We start from the raw sequence: 20086 nt of genomic DNA, 5'->3' as shown, positions 1-20086 counted from the left end.
GGGTGGGGGTTGGCACTGGACATGAATTTCGTCATTCTGGCTATAAGCTTTGAAGAGTTGGAAACGTTTACTTCTGTGAGTTACGCTCATTGCTACAACCACAAATACAATATACCCTATTTACTCTTCGAGTACCGGGTATATAAAACAAATATAAATTCTCTCACACACCCACACTTCAGTAAACAAATAAAAATTGGCCACATGTGTGACCCAAACAAGTGAAAATAAAATAAAAATAAAATAAAGTAAAAATATAAAAAAGAAAAAAACGTGGAGTGGACAAATTTTTCGTTCTACCACACTTGGTTCAATGCTTGTCGATTCGATTTTATGTGTTTGCTGTTTTTTTCTTGTTTGTTGTTGTTAATATGTGACATTATTTTTGAGGGAATTGAGCCACCAGCATATATGTAGATTGGTGGATGTTTTACGTCCTGCATTAATGCCATCTCAGTCTCAGCAATTAAAAATCAAATTACAACGCTTTTTGTATCATGGAAAAGTTTAATTGATTGCATTTATCTACCCCCCAAAACAAAAGCATGCAACTTCCACTGTTATGCAGCATAATTTTATGTTTTTTAACTAAGTTTAAACGGCTTTTCAGTTGATTAAAAAACTTTGGCCTTTGGCTGTTGATTTTTCCCCGTGGACGGGAAACTCGTTCACTCACTCTCTCTCCTTGTGTCCTGGTGGCAATATGTATGCAAATGTTAAGCGAGCTCTGGTAAAAAATATATTCTGTTGCATGCAATGCATCGCTTGCAGGCTGTCCCAATAAGCTGCCACAGACCAAAGTGATGCATACAGAGAAACGAAAACGGGAAAGAGATTTTTGTAAGTCCACATGATTGGGATTTTGGCATGTTTAATTTAAGTTAAAAGGTGTTGAAAACTTTTCCACCCGATAATAGTTAAAAGTTTTTACCCGAAACTTCAAATTTTTCAACTGGGAAGGATTCTTTTGTGCTAAGAGTTTTCCAGGGAAGCTCGAAGTCAGATGATATAGGGACTTGATAGTTGACAAAATACTTGAGAGGGAAGTAAAAGCCCTTACAGAATGTTGATGAAATGTTGAGCTTCTAAATATTTTATAGAATTTTGTTAGTGAATTTGATTTGATTATACTTAAAGTCTAAAAAACACAGCCATAAACAAATTTTAGGGCTAATAATATTTGTTGCACTTCCAGCAATTATTTACATCGTTCAGTTACTTCATAAAATTGTTTTTCCCATATATTTCATATATTGCATTTATTGATTACTTTACATAAGGTCTTAATTTCTTTTATTTAAAGTATTCATTAAAGTGCTCCCCTGCAATTTGATTAACTTCTACATGCACTCCCAGCCAAACACAGAACAGTAAAAAATAACTATTTATTTACCATTGTCGAGAACCACAGCGCCAAAACTGTGACTCTGTTGATGCAGCAAACAGGTCACGAACAGCAAACGCCAAATGTGTCCCATTTTGTTTTGGTCAACGGGGAAAAATGTCGCAATTTTTGCAAGGACTTTAAGTAGTGGGGAAGAGATTCGTTATTATCATTAATTTGCAGGCAGCGAAGCAGGGACATTCCTTTTCCAGCGTAAAAGGTGGGAACATGAAATGCCGTAACATATTCGAGAGGCTCAGCCAACTGGCACAAATTATTTGCATAATTTCCGTAAACAAAAAGTGGAGAGTGCACCCAAGGAGCACATTTTCAAGTTCATAATGTACAGAGGACAGAGAGACAGACAGGATGGACACACAGACAGGATGGAGACAACAGGACGAAATCAGAGTCGGTGGACGACAGGACGGACGAAATATGCAAGTTGTAAATATGACATTTGCGGGCGAGGAAATTAAGGAAACTTATTAAATGTTCAACTGAATGATAAATGGTAAGTGCTGTCTGTCCAGTCACCGATTGACTTGGCGGATAAGTCTTGCCACAGACTGTGGGAATGGTACGGGGGGTCCAACAGAAAAGGAGACTTTCTTGGGAGCTTTGCCTCGTGGCCTCAAAGGACTCTCTCGTGCGGTATGCTGCTGGCATTTTGTAAAAGATAAAAACGAATCTTGGATAGGGAAATTGTATATTCTGCACATAGTCTGCTTTAAACGTTTTCACAGAATTTGCTTTCCAGCTTTTGGTTTATTTTGTTGTTAATCACTTGGCACACTTTCGATGGCTTACACTTGGGTTCTCTCTAGTTGCTCGTTTTCCGTATTCCGTTCTCTCTTCTATATATATCCCACTCTTAACACACGAGTCGCGTTAACTGGTCGCATTGAAAACAACACCCGTTTGGTTGAGAAGTCTGCTGCCAACTGAGTGTTTGGTCTCAGAGAGGCAATCCTTAAAAACATTTCGACCCAAAGTTGTTTGCAGCATCTGCAGCCCACCCCACCAGGCCACAGAGTCTCTCGACGTGAAAGCTCGTTCGTTGCGAGTCGAGTGCAAAAATTCCCGAGTCCTAAGTCGAGTGGGATGCTGTGTGCATGAGTATGAGTATGAGTGAGTGTTGAGTGAGTGCTGATTAGATCGAGTGTTTCAGGGCTTCTTTGTCGTGAGCGTGAAATCTGAGTACAAACAAAGGGACAAAGTATGAGAATTGAAGATGATCAAAGGGCTACAATTTGTTTTAATTTAGTTTATTTTAAGCAGCTGATAGTGCGTTGCTTTACAGCTCCAAATGCCGTTATGAGGCAGCAGATGTAATACAAGAATACCTCAACGAATTGGAAGGTCAACCCACTAAAGGCCACCAATCCTTGCTTCACCCTAAAAACGTGTATCGACAACACGCCACCAATACAGCTGGAAGGAGGTACCCTATGGCATCCAAAGGGTTGTTAGACAAGCGTCTAACTTATGGCCCACATTTAAAAGCCATGGCCAAAAAGTGTGGGTATAGGATGCTAATAAACAGAAAAAGCACAATAAATTTTGAGAGCTAAAAGAGCGACGCATGTTCACTGCGAGGCTTCGGTCTGGATCTACGGTGTGCAGATCTGGGGAATAGCTGCTAAAACAAACTACAAACGCATACAGGTGCTACCAAATCAAGATTGGGCTTTGCCAAAACTTTTAACACTAGATACAATACCCATTTCCTCATTGATAGTCCCTGACTCTACCTTTTCGAAGGCTTCCCTTATGATGATTCCTCCTCCATCTTAATTCTTCACAAAAATATAAACTCCCCCCCCCCCCCCCTTGCAGCACTTTTCACCACATAACTATAAACGAAGCCTTCATTTGAAATCCCCCAAGTTCAGCATGAAATTGTTTTTCCACCTGCCCAATCAGGGAGAATAATAATGGAGAGAGGGCTGGCTCATTATCAACTTCACTTCATTAGAATGCCAGAAATTAGCTAGAAATTACATAAAGCAAATTGCGTTATGCACAACGAGAATTCCATTTTTGGATACACTCGTTCCGATTTTGTTTCGTTTTGCTCGTTTTTTTGTGGTGTCTGGCACAAGTTGTGAGTGCGATAAAGCAGACGACCTCCCTATAGTTTCCTTTTATGAGCGGGCCCGGCGACGCAAAAGTCTCGTGCGACGCAATGATAAAAGCGGACAGACAGCGGCAAGGCAAACAAAGATTGCTGATGCAACAACGTTGCATGCCACAGTCAGCTAAACGCCAACTGCGCTGCAATTTAGAGTAGAGAAAAGACACAGGCCAGGGCAGGCCAGGCCAGCCATGGCACAGTTTTTGGTAAGCAGCCACTGCGACAATTGTGCAGTGCAGTGCGTTAATGTTGCAAACTCGTTTCGGTTTCTTTTTCATTTTAGTATCTGCTTCTGGTTTGAATCAAGCAAAAGGAAAAAGCAATACATGCAACGCTTGCATTGAACTATTATCGTGGACGACGCTGTGACGCCTCTATTACAGCTGCGGCCTGAAAGTATGCCACGGGAGCAGCCACAAAACATCCATTGCGGGACTGTTTCCTAACTGTTTCTATATTATAGAGACTAATATTCGACTCACCCAAAAACTTGCATTCTGAGACCTGTTCATCGCTGTGATCCTTGCAGTCGGCATCGCCATCGCACACGAATCGTATGGGAATGCAATCCCCATTGCGGCACTGAAACTGCTTCTCATCGCACTTGGCCTCCAGCGATTGTCCTGCACAGAAGATAGAGAGAGAGAGAGAGCACACATAAAGATTGAAAGCTTGAGATTGAGATGGATGAGTAAACAGATAATTTAAGCTAATTATAAACAATTCCAGTAGGGGGATGGATGGTTTAGAAGCTTAGCTAAAGTTTTCTCATTAAAGATACAAACATAAACGAGAAGGGACGTGTGAGACGCTTCTTAAGCGTCACAACTTTTATACCCGGCACTCAGTACTACATCTGTACATTAGCGGTTATTTGTCAAATTTTAAATTTTTTCTTCATTTGTCATCTACATCTACAACACTTCTCACACCAACACGCTCCTTTAGCTCGCCCCCCTTCCCTAGACCCACACACTACAGACTCACGGCAGAGGCAGAGCCAGCCGCCGGCGGCCAGTGTGCGGCCACTGCGCGAAGCAGAGTGTGAATGAGAGAATGTGCAAAAAACAAATATAAGCTGCGGAACGGGGTGGGTTTCGCCACTGCTAATTAATTTCTTCATTGTGGCTATCTTGTGGCTTCTCCAATAATGCCCCAATTTGGTGATCTGATAGATATGGTCATTCCCTACGGAATGGCGTTTTTAGTTTTCTGCTATCTTCAAAATTAGATTTGAAAGGTTTTCGCCCTTTTACGGAGGCGGAAGGGGGCGTGGCTCTTTTTTGAAATACACTTGTAACAGTGTGAGCACACATAAGTATGGATGCAAAATTTGATGGCTCTAGCTTTTATGGTCTCTGAGATCCAGGCGCTCAACAAGACGGACGGACGGACAGACGGACGGACAGACAGACATGGCTCAATCGACTCGGCCATTGATGCTGATCAAGAATATATATACCTTATGGGCTCGGAGACGTTTCCTTCTGTGCGTTACATACATTCACTTTGTGCACAAATACAATATACCCTATTTACTCTTCGATTACCGGGTATAAAAACACCCAACAAAAGCTCCAATTGATTAGGGGCTAAAAAAAATGCAAAACAATCAGCAACAGACAGATACCCATACAGCAATAGCAAACATATAGAGGTACCAGTATGTGTGTGTGTGTGTACGTGTGTGTATGTGAGACAAGTAATTTGCATACTAAACGATAAACAAACGATGGCAGTGGCACTGGCAGAGCCTTTTAATCAACAGAAAAAGATTGAAATTCAAAACTTTGTTGGAATCCCTTTGCCAACGCCCTTGAAAATATGCAAAAAACACACATATTGGACACGAAACGAAACAAGCCATTACACACACACACACGCAGAGGGAGCAACCCCCGCCCTAGAAAGTCAACTGTCTTAGTGGCCTAATAGAAAATGTGACAGGCATTTAAAAACAGAGAGAAAAAAATAAGCACCAAAAGCAAGTAATAGATTGCCAGTGAACAAACAGAGAGCGATTTTGTGTGGAATAGATGGAGAGTGGTAGGGGGACCAATTTTGAAAAGGGTTTCGGGTCATGGGTCCTGCAGCTGACAGCAGCTTTCGAGGCACCGACCGCTCCATCATGCTCTTGAATATTTCAATAGCTCAATATTTTCCCCATACAATTTCGAATATATAAGTACATACTTACATATGTATTTATTTTGGCTAATTGTTGTAATTGAAGTTCGCAACCGAAACAACAAATAAACAAACGTACACTCCCTTCCTCTATCCAATTTCCAGGCCTTGTAAATCAATAAGGTCAAATCAATTCAATTCTGTCTGTGTGTGGGTTTCACTTGTCGCCGCGTTGGCTGCCTCTGCACTGGAAATTGTTTTCAATTATGCATCAGCCAGTAGACAAAATGGCGAATTATAATTCAGGCATATGTATGCGTGGAAATATATTCATCTACATGTACGCAAATACATATGTAAGTCGTACATAAGCCACATATGCCATATTCATGCTCAACATATTCCACAAGACGTCAAGCGGCGTAGCACAGTGAGGAAAGAAGTCAAAAAGGTCGCTTTGGATACAATGAAAGTACGCATCTCTTAAAGAATTTTCCATAGCTTCCCAAAATCCAACTTTCAAGAAAATCTGACTTTGGTTGTTTTTATGGCAGACCTTTTGCTAACGAGTTTTTAAAAGCTGATATTTTTTTGTTAAGGCTTTTTTTAGTGGTTGCTTTTTATTTCTTCACATAACTAAGGTATCTGGTTGTAATGAACTTTGCTATTCTACAAATCTAACAATTTCATCTATAAACTGTGCCTAAACACTTTGTGGCTTTAGCTTACCGTCAAGGAAATATTTGGCTTTGAAATGCAAAAATGATGACTTTTGTGCGGTATTTTTAGTAACATTTGTATACCGGGTACTCGAAGAGTAAATAGACACATATGTATGTTTTTGTATTTATTTATTTGTAATTGTATTTGTGAGCAATGTGAGCATATCTCATAATTTTGATAGTCTTAAAATCGAAAACAAGATCGCAGCGCAGTCCGGTTGACACACTAAAAACAGAAAATTTCGCAGCGAGTTATTATCGGATTATACGAGCATTATAGTCATTGATCATGTGTGCCAGTAATATAAGTACAAGTGAAATAATTATCGTCTCGGGGCCAGGCTAATAACATAGTTGTGGGAATAGCTGGCACATAAGTCGATAAGGATGTCTATAGAATGAAGGTTTAGTAAAGATACCAGTGGTAAGCGCCAAAAAAAAAACAATATCACGATCGGATTTAGCAAGCCCTGCAACTCAAGTTCAAGGTTTATGGATTGTTGTTCTAATTTTATAAATGTTTATAAAATTCCTTTGGGGGATGGCTGTGTCTGTGCATCATCGTATGCATTCCACTCCTCCCACATGTTGAATCAATCAAAACATGTTTACTCTGAACAAACATAACAATTAAACTGCAACAACATGCCATGGTATATATAAGGAAAAAACACCACACGCCCCCTATTAATTGTTGTTATTAAAGATACTATATACGATTCAGTTTTATTGTTGTTGCCTTTTGTTGTGTGTGTATTGGTTCTGGCGCAAACTAGTTTTCTATGCCTGACAGAAATCTGTTGGCACAGCGAATAAATTAAATCAACAAAATGAAATGGGGCGACAAAATCAAATTCCCTCTCTCTTCAAAGACCTTGCCACAGCCACATATACCCGTGCGAGCAGATATACATACATACATACATACATACATACATATACCCTTACTGGCAGCTTCTCTCAGAAATAATCAACTCGGAAAACTATAGATCACTAGCGAAAGCTTAAGAGACTCAGAGCTATATGAATAACAGCTGTAGTAGGGAAAATATTACATGGCAAATCTACATCGAAATAGGGGGCTCGACACTAGTCTTTTCATAGTTTTCATATCTCAAAAAAATATCTAAATTTAACCACGAAACGCAGAAGGAGAGGCAGCGAAAAATATTTTTCTGGACTACGTATATTTTTTGACGCGCCAATGGCGCAGAGCTCTCTGAACTGCGCCTTGTTTTCGTTTTTTTTATACCCGGTACTCGAAGAGTAAATAGGGTATATTGTATTTGTGCGAATATCGGTTGTATGTAACGCACAGTAGGAAACGTTTCCGACCACATAAAGTATATATATCCTTCATCAGAATCAATAGCCGAGTCGATTGAGCCATGTCTGTCTGTCCGTCTATCCGTCCGTCCGTCCGTCTGTCCGTCTGGTTTGTCGGTTAGTTCTCAGAGACTATAAGAGCTAGAGCCACCAAATTTTGGCTCCAGACTGCTGTATGCTCACACTGAAACCAGTGTATTTCAAAAATTAGCCCCGCCCCCTTCCGCTCCGGCAAAAGAGCGAAAACCTCCAAAACCAACAATTTTGAAGATAAAAGAAAACTAAAAATTCCGTAGGGAATGACCATATCTATCAGATCACCAAATGGGATCCCATTGGATCATTATTGTAGCCACAATGAAGAAATTAATTTGCAGTGGCTAAAACCCACCCCGTTCCGCAGATTATATTTGTTTTTTTCACATTCTCTCATTCACACTCTGCTTCTGTAGTGTGCGGCCTCCGCCTCTCGCGTTCCTCTGCCTTTGCCACTGACGGGACTCTGCAGTGTGTGGCTCTAGGAAAGGGGGGCGAGCTAAAGGAGCGTGTTGGCGTGAGAAGTGTTGTAGATGTATATGACAGATGAAAAATATAAAAACTTTGACAAAAAAACCGCTACGGTACATATGTAGTACTGAGTACCGCGTATAAAAGTTGTGACGCGTAAGAAGCGTCTCACACGTCCCTTCTCGTTTTTTTTGGTTATAGGAGAGCGTGGGAATGGCATCGGACGGATGGATGTTGGATATACGGGGTATTTGTGTCAACAATCTTATTTACTTTGGACAAAGTCCAAAAAACCCAAGTGCAAAGTACAAAAGTGCAATTGAATTTCTCTTCCATTTTTTAACGCTGAAGTTCATTTTTGTCTTGATTTAGACTGTTGCATATATGTACATATATATGTTTGTATGTACGTACAGTGTACACACATACAATATTAGCATATATTTTAATTGATTTTCTTACAATTGTTTTGGATTGCATTTACTCAAATTTTGCTTAAATTTTCTTTTATTTATCTGATAAGAAAAACAACCACAAAAGTTTAGCACGAACTTTAAATTCCTTTTGTCTTTTTATAATGTTGTTAAATACATTGTAAGATACATGTTATATTCGTCACTGTAATAATTCAATTATTCGATAACACTACTCGACAAATCCCAAATTTTGGTTACCTTAAGGACCCAAATTAACTTTTTATACCCGGTACCCGGGTATATTGTATTTGTGCGAGCGAAAGGGCAAAAACCTCCTAATCCTACAATTTTGAAGATAAAAAAAAACTAAACGCCATTTCGTAGGGAATGACCATATCTATCAGATCACCAAATTGGAATCCGATTGGAGCATTATTATGGCCACAATGAAGAAATTAATTGCAGTGGCAAAACCCACCCCGTCCCGCAGCTTTTATTTGTTTTGTGCACATTCTCTCATTCAAACTCTGCTTCGCGCAGTGGCAGAGGCCTCTACCTCTCTGCCTCTGCCGCGTTCTGCCGCGTCTCTGCCCTGACTCTGCAGTGTGGCTCTAGGGGAGGGGGGCGAGCTAAAGGAGCGCGGTGGCTTGAGAAGTGTTGTAGATGTAGATGACAGATGAAAAATATGAAAACTTTGACAAAAAAACCGCTACGGTACATATGTAGTACTGAGTACCGCGTATAAAAGTTGTGACGCGTAAGAAGCGTCTCACACGTCCCTTCTCGTTTTTTTTTTGGTTATAGGAGAGCGTGGGAATGGCATCGGACGGATGGATGTTGGATATACGGGGTATTTGTGTCAACAATCTTATTTACTTTGGACAAAGTCCAAAAAACCCAAGTGCAAAGTACAAAAGTGCAATTGAATTTCTCTTCCATTTTTTAACGCTGAAGTTCATTTTTGTCTTGATTTAGACTGTTGCATATATGTACATATATATGTTTGTATGTACGTACAGTGTACACACATACAATATTAGCATATATTTTAATTGATTTTCTTACAATTGTTTTGGATTGCATTTACTCAAATTTTGCTTAAATTTTCTTTTATTTATCTGATAAGAAAAACAACCACAAAAGTTTAGCACGAACTTTAAATTCCTTTTGTCTTTTTATAATGTTGTTAAATACATTGTAAGATACATGTTATATTCGTCACTGTAATAATTCAATTATTCGATAACACTACTCGACAAATCCCAAATTTTGGTTACCTTAAGGACCCAAATTAACTTTTTATACCCGGTACCCGGGTATATTGTATTTGTGCGAGCGAATCCCTCCTAATCCTAAATTTTGAAGATAAAAAAAAACTAAACGCCATTTCGTAGGGAATGACCATATCTATCAGATCACCAAATTGGAATCCGATTGGACAATGAAGCCAAATGAAGAAATTAATTGCAGTGGCAAAACCCACCCCGTCCCGCAGCTTTTATTTGTTTTGTGCACATTCTCTCATTCAAACTCTGCTTCGCGCAGTGGCAGAGGCCTCTACCTCTCTGCCTCTGCCGCGTTCTGCCGCGTCTCTGCCCTGACTCTGCAGTGTGGCTCTAGGGGGAGGGGCGAGCTAAAGGAGCGCGGTGGCTTGAGAAGTGTTGTAGATGTAGATGACAGATGAAAAATATGAAAACTTTGACAAAAAAACCGCTACGGTACATATGTAGTACTGAGTACCGCGTATAAAAGTTGTGACGCGTAAGAAGCGTCTCACACGTCCCTTCTCGTTTTTTTTTTTTTTTTGGTTATAGGAGAGCGTGGGAATGGCATCGGACGGATGGATGTTGGATATACGGGGTATTTGTGTCAACAATCTTATTTACTTTGGACAAAGTCCAAAAAACCCAAGTGCAAAGTACAAAAGTGCAATTGAATTTCTCTTCCATTTTTTAACGCTGAAGTTCATTTTTGTCTTGATTTAGACTGTTGCATATATGTACATATATATGTTTTTATGTACGTACAGTGTACACACATACAATATTAGCATATATTTTAATTGATTTTCTTACAATTGTTTTGGATTGCATTTACTCAAATTTTGCTTAAATTTTCTTTTATTTATCTGATAAGAAAAACAACCACAAAAGTTTAGCACGAACTTTAAATTCCTTTTGTCTTTTTATAATGTTGTTAAATACATTGTAAGATACATGTTATATTCGTCACTGTAATAATTCAATTATTCGATAACACTACTCGACAAATCCCAAATTTTGGTTACCTTAAGGACCCAAATTAACTTTTTATACCCGGTACCCGGGTATATTGTATTTGTCAATCCTACAATTTTGAAGATAAAACAAAACTAAACGCCATTTCGTAGGGAATGACCATATCTATCAGATCACCAAATTGGAATCCGAGCCACAATGAAGAAATTAATTTGCAGTGGCAAAACCCACCCCGTCCCGCAGCTTTTATTTGTTTTGTGCACATTCTCTCATTCAAACTCTGCTTCGCGCAGTGGCAGAGGCCTCTACCTCTCTGCCTCTGCCGCGTTCTGCCGCGTCTCTGCCCTGACTCTGCAGTGTGGCTCTAGGGGAGGGTGGCGAGCTAAAGGAGCGTGTTGGCGTGAGTACTGTTGTTGATGTAGATGACAAATGAAGAAAAAATGTAAAATTTAACAAATAACCGCTAAGGTGCAGATGTAGTACTGAGTGCCGGGTATAAAAGTTGTGACGCGTAAGAAGCGTCTCACACGTCCCTTCTCGTTAGTTTTCTCGGCGGAAGAATATATATAATTTATGGGGTCGGAAACGTTTCCTTCTGTGCGTTACATACATCCACTTTGTGCACAAATACAATGTACCCTATTTACTCTTTGAGTACCGCGTATAAAAAAGCCTCAAAGTGCTTGGGTACATTTTACAGCTGCATTTATCAGCTTTTTAGAATGACAAAATTCTATACAACTAGAACAGGGCTCGGCACGGCCCTATCCCTGGGGTGCGGGAAAATGCGCTGCTGCTGCGCTGCCCTTACGTACACGCATATTACAGTGATTCGTACCAATACCAATGTGAAATGTTCCGTTTTGCGTGCGTCTTCACACACAAACGCAAAAACGGCTCGTTAATTGTATGGGTGCCGAGCCCTGAACTAGATGTTAGATACTTAAGTTATTCGGAAAAAAGAAGCGCTGCCTCAAAAAAACACCAGTACATTAAAAATACTTTAAAACGAGTAGAAACGTGTGAGACGCTTCGTACGCGTCACAACTTTTATACCCTTATTGTTTTTGTAAATTTTAAATTCTGTTTTAGGTCGCCCCCCTCCCCTAGAGTCGCACACTGCACGAAGCAGAGTGTATGGTGGTGTGACGGGGTGTGGGTAGCCACTGCAAATTAATCTTCATTCTGGCTGTAATAATGACCCAATCTAATCCCAATTCGGTGTTCTGATAGATATGACAGTTCTATGGCATACAGAAGTCTGGATGCAAAACTTGGTTGTCCTAAATCTTATGGTATCTGATTACTAGGCCCGACGGACAGACGGACGGAAAGACAGACATGGCTCAATCGACTCGGCTTTACAATATACCCTATTTACTATTTGAGTACCGGGTATAAAAATTCGTTTCGGGTAGTGCTACTATAATGTTACGCCATTTTTGGAATGCCCTTGGCGTTGGGCACTCTAAACTGAATCGGTAAATCCCATCAATTTATTCCACAGATAAGATAATCCCACCAGTAGCAAATGCCTGTCGGCCAAAACAAGATTTATGATTGGTAATGCCTCGATATGCCACGCGACGTCATAGATAGTCGCGTCTCGTGGTTTCCCTATCACTGGCTATTGTAAAACTTGGTGCATCAATGAGGAAGTTGATGCAAAATATTGATCTGCACTATCACCACGGTAAACGGTGTCTCTCGTGCAACAAGTGGCAAGCGGCCGACTGGTTTCTGTAACTCTTTTGCTGAAACTCATTCCAATTGCTTTGATTTGTGAGCCGCAGAGCATCGAATAATATTACCCTGACCCCAACGAATGTGATAAGAGTTGAATGAACTTCTTCTGTATATAATCTTCATTGATAAAAGCTACCTTAGAATATATCTGCAATTTAGTTTTGTGATATCTAGGAAAAGTTAGCCATAGGGTATTGGGTTCAATAGACCTTGGAGGTCTTAGTCGGACAAAAAATCGCCTAGAATCTTACTTCTCTTCTAAGTGTTTCCTTTTCCATATCATCCTGGCGATTTATCCATTAATATTCAAGACCATTTTGATTTCTCTACTATCTTAATAGGGCCTCAAACCTTATTTTTCTTCTTCGACGAATTGTGTCTTTTAATATATTTATCTTTGTGGCTAAATTGACGTTCCGAAAATTGCTAAAAATGAGAAAAATTATCTACCCAAATTGATTTAACTACCAGTCGAGAGTGTCGAACGTACGTTTGTTATTCCCAACGGAAAGTATTCTATTTAAATATATACACATGTAAATATGTATGTATCATGAGAAAAGATTTCCTTCGTTTTGTCTTTGCTTTGCTCTCTATCTAGGGTATCCAGACTTCCATTCGCCCAAAAATCTTTCTCGCAACATCGTTTGTGGTCTAAAATTAGCACAAAGCAAGGCAAAGAGAAGGGACGTGTGAGACGCTTCTTACGCGTCACAACTTTTATACCCGGCACTCAGTACTACATCTGACCCTTAGCGGTGTTTTGTCAAATTTTACATTTGTTCTTTATCTGTCATCTACATCTACAACACTTCTCACACCAACACGCTCCTTTAGCTCGCTCCCCTTCCCTAGACCCACACACTGCAGACTCGCGGCATAGGCAGCGACGCGGCACTATGCGAAGCAGAGTGTGAATGAGAGAATGTGCAAAAAACAAATATAAGCTGCGGGACGGGGTGGGTTTAGCCACGGCTCTGGCAGAGGCGGAGGAACGGCAGGGGCAGACGCCACACAATGCGCGAAGCAGAGTGTGAATGAGAGAATGTGTAAAACAAATATAAGCTGCGGGACGGGGTGGGTTTGGCCACTGCTAATTAATTTCTTCATTGTGGCTATAATAATGCTCCAATCGGATCCCAATTTGGTGATCTGATAGATAAGGTCATTCCCTACGGAATGGTTTTCTTTTATCTTCAAAATTGTAGATTTGGGAGGTTTTCGTCCTTTTGCGGGGCCGGAAAAGGGCGGGGCTAATTTTTGAAATACACTGGTTTCAGTGTGAGCATACAGCAGTCTGGAGCCAAAATTTGGTGGCTCTAGCTCTTATAGTCTCTGAGAACTAGCCGACAAACAAGACGGACAGACGGACGGACGGACGGACGGACAGACGGACAGACAGACATTCACTTTGTGCACAAATACAATATACCCTATTTACTCTTCGAGTACCGGGTATAAAAAAACTTTTACACTTTTCTTTGGCACTTTTCTTCTCTATCCTCGTTTTGGGATCATTCTCACCTATGCCGAGGGGCGTGCCAATCTTTCCAGATACATTCAGAAATTTGAAGCTCATGTTGATGAAGGTCTTGCCATCGAGCAGTTTGCTCAATGAGCCAGCACCAGCTGAGTCAGGAGTCAGCAGTTGCTGGTGTGCTGTTGTTGTTGTTGCTGCTGTTGATGGTGTGGGCGTGGCTGTGCAACATTTGCCCAGGCCGAGCATCATCGTTAGCAGCAGCAGATTGAAGTTTGCGCAGGCGCAACGGAACAGCTGTTCTGCCCGTCTCTTGCTGTTGCTATTGTTGTAGAGATTGATGTTGTTGCTGCTGTTTTTGCTTGTTGTAGTTTTTGGTTTTATTGTTGTTTTGTTTGTTGCTTTTTTTATTGTGGTATCACTTGCAGGGCCCATAGGGCGTTTTCCTATGGCCATGGTATAGTTTACTTGCTTAACGTTTTTTCTGCTTTTTCTAGAGTTTTTCCTATCAGTTCTTTTGCACTTTTTTCGATCAGTTTTTCACTCAGTCTTTGCACTGTAAAAAGAGGGAGGCAATAGTGTTAAGACTTGACCCTGACCATTAGATAGCCTAAGCAGGAAGCGTTGGACTGCCGCAGAGATTATCCAATCACAGAAATGACCAAAAGACGACACAGCGCCGCCTTAAAAATAAACGCTAAAGTCTATGTGCAAAAAAGAACATTGGAAACGTTTGCCAAAAGATCCCGGCTACGACTCAATCTCTTTGATTTGATTTCGCGTTGCGCTCTCTTTTCATTTCTTAAGATGACCGCCCAAAACACACGCACTTACTCACTCACGAAAATGTTCACAAAAACAAAAATGAAAACTACAATCAACCAGAAGTAGCAGCAAAACTGGTTAAAATCGTACGACCCCAAAAACACCAAGACTAAAACGAGACACTGCCAAAAACAAAAACAAGTGAGAACGTCACAGTCGATAATTCGACTAGAAGATACCCCGCTAATCAACACTGCACTGATTAGAAAATTTATCTCTGCTCTTATATATGTATGTATGTTAAATAATAGACAAAATCTTCCACAGATAGCTTCCTCACAGAACAAATGTTGCTTAACCAATATGGCAACATACTTGTATAATTGTTGTATGTACTTTAATAGTTTCTCGGAACAGGGAAACATCTCATAAAACGAAACTGGAATCATGAAACGTGTTTTCTTCATACTGATGCTCTAACCCTTTAACACAACATAACCCAATATACCCTCGCACTTCGCGAATACAAGATAAGAAACCCGAAAAACTGTGAGCAAGTGAAGAATTAAGCAAAATTATCGGACACCAATGTTAGAGAGAGACAGCGAAATGCGAGACGAACGTAGGAAAAGGCAAGACAGAGGTGGAGAAAGACGAGGAAGAGAACAGCAAACCACAACAAAAACAACACAGATCTGTTGACGTTGACAATTATAAAAGTAAATTGAAAAGCAAAGTGGCTGTGGCACTCCGTTGTAAGGGGTGAGATTCAATCACTCGATCGCGCACAATAATTAATCAAATATTGTTTACGTATGTATGTATGTACAATGTAGGTCCAATATTTGGCCTGGCACGCGTCTGCCAGCATTTCCGATACTAAATAAAACAAAGCCCTTTTATCAGTCGACAGTTAATTTTTTCCCTCATTCTGGTTTTTGCGGTACATACATATGTACATACATACATACATATGTATTTTCAAGGTGTCTGCGAATGTGTGGCACGTGCTGAGAGGCGGTGTTTTTTTTTGCCGCTATATTTACACTCTATTTCCGTTTTGTTTGCGAAGTTCTTCGATTAACATTCGATTCGTTTTAACGCTGATTTCTTTGGGGTAAAAAAGACGCTATTAAAATGTCCGGTGACCACAACGCGCCTTTTTCAAATGATTTCGTTTCGAAAATCTGCCTGCAATTTTATGCGATTTGGCAACCATCTCGATCCTAAACGACCCGATTGGATTGCGCGATCGTCGCATCGCGTCGCGTGTGCTCTTTTACGCTAAGAAAGAGACAGAGAGAGAGAGGGAGCTTGTCTTTCCTGTTGCCTTTGCCTGGCGTGTTTACTTTTGTGCTTCTGCCTGAACGTAGTCTTATCCATGATGAATTTATATGAGGTGGTTTCGTCGACTGGCTGATGGTCTCGCTTGCGCACCAATAGCGTTCAGTGCGTGTTGGCTTGTCAATGTGGAAGGTGCGAACGAATTTTTCAGAAATATTAACCCTTGCCTGAGCACAAAATGACTTCTCAGTTTTTGCAGCAAGAAAGTTCGAATTTATTATACCCTGTACTGGAAGAGTAAATAGGGTATATTGTATTTGTGGGGAACAGTGGATGTATTTGACACACAGAAGGAAACGTTTCCGACCGCATAAAGTACATATATTCTTGATCAGCATCAGACTCCGAGTCGATAGAGCCATAACTGTCTGTCTGTTCGTTCGTCTGTCCGTCCTTATGAGAGCCTAGTAGAGAGAGACCAAGGGAAACCAAGATTTGCATTCAGTATGCTCACACTCACAACACTACTTACGCCAAGACGCTCCTTTAGCACGCCACCCTCCCTATAGACACACACTGCAGAGTCATGGCAGAGACGCGGCAGAACGCGGCAGAGGCAGAGAGGTAGAGGCCTCTGCCACTGCGCGAAGCAGAGTGTGAATGAGAGAATGTGCACAAAACAAATATAAGCTGCGGGACGGGGTGGGTTTTGCCACTGAAATTAATTTCTTCATTGTGGCCATAATAATGCTCCAATCGGATCCCAATTTGGTGATATGGTCATTCCCTACGGAATGGCGTTTTCTGTTATCTTCAAAATTGTAGATTTGGGAGGTTTTCGCCTTTTTGCGGGAGCGGAAGGGGGTGGGACGGACGGACAGACGGACGGACAGACAGGCATGGCTCAATCGACTCGGCTATTGATGCTGATCAAGAATATATATACTTTATGGGGTCGGAGACGTTTCCTTCTGTGCGTTACATACATTCACTTTGTGCACAAATCCCTATTTACTCTTCGAGTACCGGGTATAAAAATATCTATTAGGAAAAAAAATAACGCCTACTCTCCACCTGTCACTCGCACTTATTGACAGTTTTGTAAGCGGCCGTTTTGCCGATGAGACCACCTTATATAATTTCATCATGGGAGAGAGTAGGAAAGTACACACGCTGCACGTTTCTCTCTTGCTTCGAGGTGCTGCTGTTTTTGCTCTTGATCTTTCTGCAGATTTATTTTAACGCTGCTCTTAAGAGAGTACACGAGATGAGGGAAACCTGTTGATCAATGATCAATGAAGTGTTTTTTCGTTGCATGGGAATGGATATATTGGAACTATGACGGTGGTTGGGTATAGAACATATTTTTCAATGGATTGTTCTTTCATCTTGTGAATATGCAATTACAGATTTTCAGACTATCAGAATCTTTATCAAGTGTTCCATTTGAATGTATTCAATCGATTGTAGATTGCATGTTGTTGTTGAAGTTCTTATGAATTTTTAATTGAGGTTTCATTGTGTAAAATTACCTTTACATTATATGGACAAGCCCACTTGATGATCAAGCTGCTGTCTATAACTGTTTGTTGGGAAACAATAGAACCCGTCAAGTGGAAAGTTATTCAGTTATTATGTGTTGTGGATGTTTGCGAATCGATTTTTTGAAGAGTTGATAAGGTTGGATTGCAGATGAGTGTAAGGAACAGACTTTTTAATTTTTTACAAGAATATTATGACTACACAAGTGATCCCAATTATATTCAATAAGCGCTTCACAGCTATATTCAAAATCTACTTGAGGAGATTTTGAGAACTTGATTATTGAATGATAATTTACAGGATCAAATGATCAATGATAGAGCAATGACAAAACCAGCAAAATATAAATGAATTTTATGTATGAAAATAAGCACAGATTAATGGGAAATTTAAGTATCCTGATCTATAAACTATCGTACCAACCTTGACAACAGGACAAAAACCATAAGAACACAATTAGTACCAATTTTGGTACACGGATATCACTTTTTAGCATGGTAAATACCGGATAATCCCGTTCGTGTAGCGCCCGTTATAGCTAAATAGACTTTTATCTAAAGATCGCGACTTCCTTTTTGCGTTACCAGCTGCCTCCTCCGTTTTATCAGTGCGCAAAAAAAGATATTTTTTTGTGTGTCTATTAATTAAGCCGGACAATAGCGGACAGCCGTACGGTTAGTGCGATAATCGTACGACTATTGTGCTGCCATATGTACATACGTACATATATACTCGATGATGGTGTGCATATAAGCTATATCCGGGTGTTCTTGGGCAGGTGGTATTTTGGACGACCCGGAGCTTTTCACGGTGCGATGCCCAGCAGCGACCGACGCGAAGTGAAATTGAATCGGACTCGGAATCGGAATCGGGGAACTCATTAGCATTGAAAGTCAATCCAAACTATAAGTGTGTGAGCGTGTATGCGAGCGATTGAAATGTGAAATTCGAAATTGAATTGGATTTTATTTTTATACCCGGTACTCGAAGAGTAAATAGGGTATATTGTATTTGTGCGAATAACGGTTGTATGTAACGCACAGAAGGAAACGTTTCTGACCCCATAAAGTCTATATATATTCTTGATCAGCATCAATAGCCCTGTCGATTGAGCCATGTCTGTCTGTCCGTCTGTCCGTCCGTCTGCTGTATGCTCACACTGAAACCAGTGTATTTCAAAAATTAGCCCCGCCCCCGCAAAATGGCAATTTTGAATGACCATATCTATCAGATCACCACATTGGGATTCGATTGGATCATTATTATAGCCACAATGAAGAAATTAATTTGCAGTGGCTAAACCCACCCTGTCCAGCAAGTTTTGTTGTTTTTTTCACATTCGCTCATTCACACTCTGCTTCTTGGGGGGACGAGCGAAAATACCGAGTTGGCGTGAGAAAAAAATTTAAAATGTAAAATGTAAAATTCGAAAAAAAAGAAAAAAAAACAATATGGTACAGATACACTGACTGAGTGCCGGGTATAAAAGTTGTGACGAGTAAGATGCGTCTCACACGTCCCTTCTCGTTTTGTTTTAAGTTTGAGTTTAGTTGAATTTTTTATGACGTCGATAGGTGCTTGGCTGATAAGAGTCGGACACGGGTTTTTGGGCCGGAGCTGAAACTGAAAACTGCAGGTTTCGAAACAAAGGAGTCGCCTGCTGAACATCATCATCATGACAAACAAATGCAATCTCAACAAGCCTCTCCCTCGTCAGCAGCATCCCAATCATCTTTATTTCCATTGTCCATCATCTGCATTTGTCAGCGTCGTGTGTCGTTTTGGGCCACTTCAAAATAGCACATAATTTATGATTTATGCGTGTAAATCATTTTTCAAGCACCACCCACCCCTTGCGAAGCTGCCTGTGATACTTGCTCGTGACAGTTTCCAGTACTTCCCCCTGCACCAACCCCTATCGTTTAGTTTACATTATTACCGCGGCCGTTTCTAATTGTAGGCGCTCAAAATCGCTGGCAAATCGCTCGTCTAATCAAGAAATCCACTTAACGCTGCATTTTATCGCTTTTGGGACCCGGCCCAGAGTCGCGTGTTCAAGTTCCGTCGAGTGCGACTCGCTGAAGAGGAATGCAAGGTTTCGGTCTTTTGTGTCTATGGCAGGCGTGAAGGGTCTGGTGTGCGGATCTATACTAGGCAGATTGATGATGGCTAGCTCACATGCACATTCACACAGATAATGAGCGGAGACCGTATCTACCATTTTGGGGTAGAAGAATTGTAGAAGGAATTGAACGATGTGGGGATAAGAATATGTATTTAAAAAAAACACAGAACGAAAGTTTTTTTTAGGTACTTAATTTATGAAGCATACAAAAAACTATTGATAAAATTCCGATAGTCAGTACTGGGTATAGTTACAACAGTTAAATCCTGACCTTCCCTTAGTTTTTTGATG

The 20086-nt window shown here is 40.5% G+C and overlaps 1 protein-coding gene across 9 annotated transcripts in view; it reads right to left on the bottom strand.

The window, feature by feature from the left end:
* Window positions 1-18603, bottom strand: part of LOC117898915 (very low-density lipoprotein receptor) — a 29797-nt gene extending 11194 nt beyond the window's left edge. For 2 of the 9 annotated variants that reach the window (XM_034808623.1, XM_034808615.1), the window contains exons 1-2: window positions 14127-14635; window positions 4004-4144 (exon numbers count right to left, since the gene is read on the bottom strand). In XM_034808623.1, the coding sequence (XP_034664514.1) occupies window positions 4004-4144; window positions 14127-14535 (550 nt within the window). In that variant the 5' untranslated portion in view covers window positions 14536-14635. Of the gene's footprint in view, window positions 1-1393; window positions 1510-4003; window positions 4145-14126; window positions 14636-18093 lie in introns of those variants that run through there. The other 7 variants (XM_034808621.1, XM_034808622.1, XM_034808619.1 and 4 more) reach the window with 6 other exon arrangements.
* Between the last annotated feature and the right edge of the window lie 1483 nt (window positions 18604-20086).

Source organism: Drosophila subobscura, chromosome O (genome assembly GCF_008121235.1).
Source record: "Drosophila subobscura isolate 14011-0131.10 chromosome O, UCBerk_Dsub_1.0, whole genome shotgun sequence".
Classification (NCBI taxonomy): Eukaryota; Metazoa; Arthropoda; class Insecta; order Diptera; family Drosophilidae; genus Drosophila; species Drosophila subobscura.
This window is presented reverse-complemented; position numbering and strand designations above follow the sequence as displayed.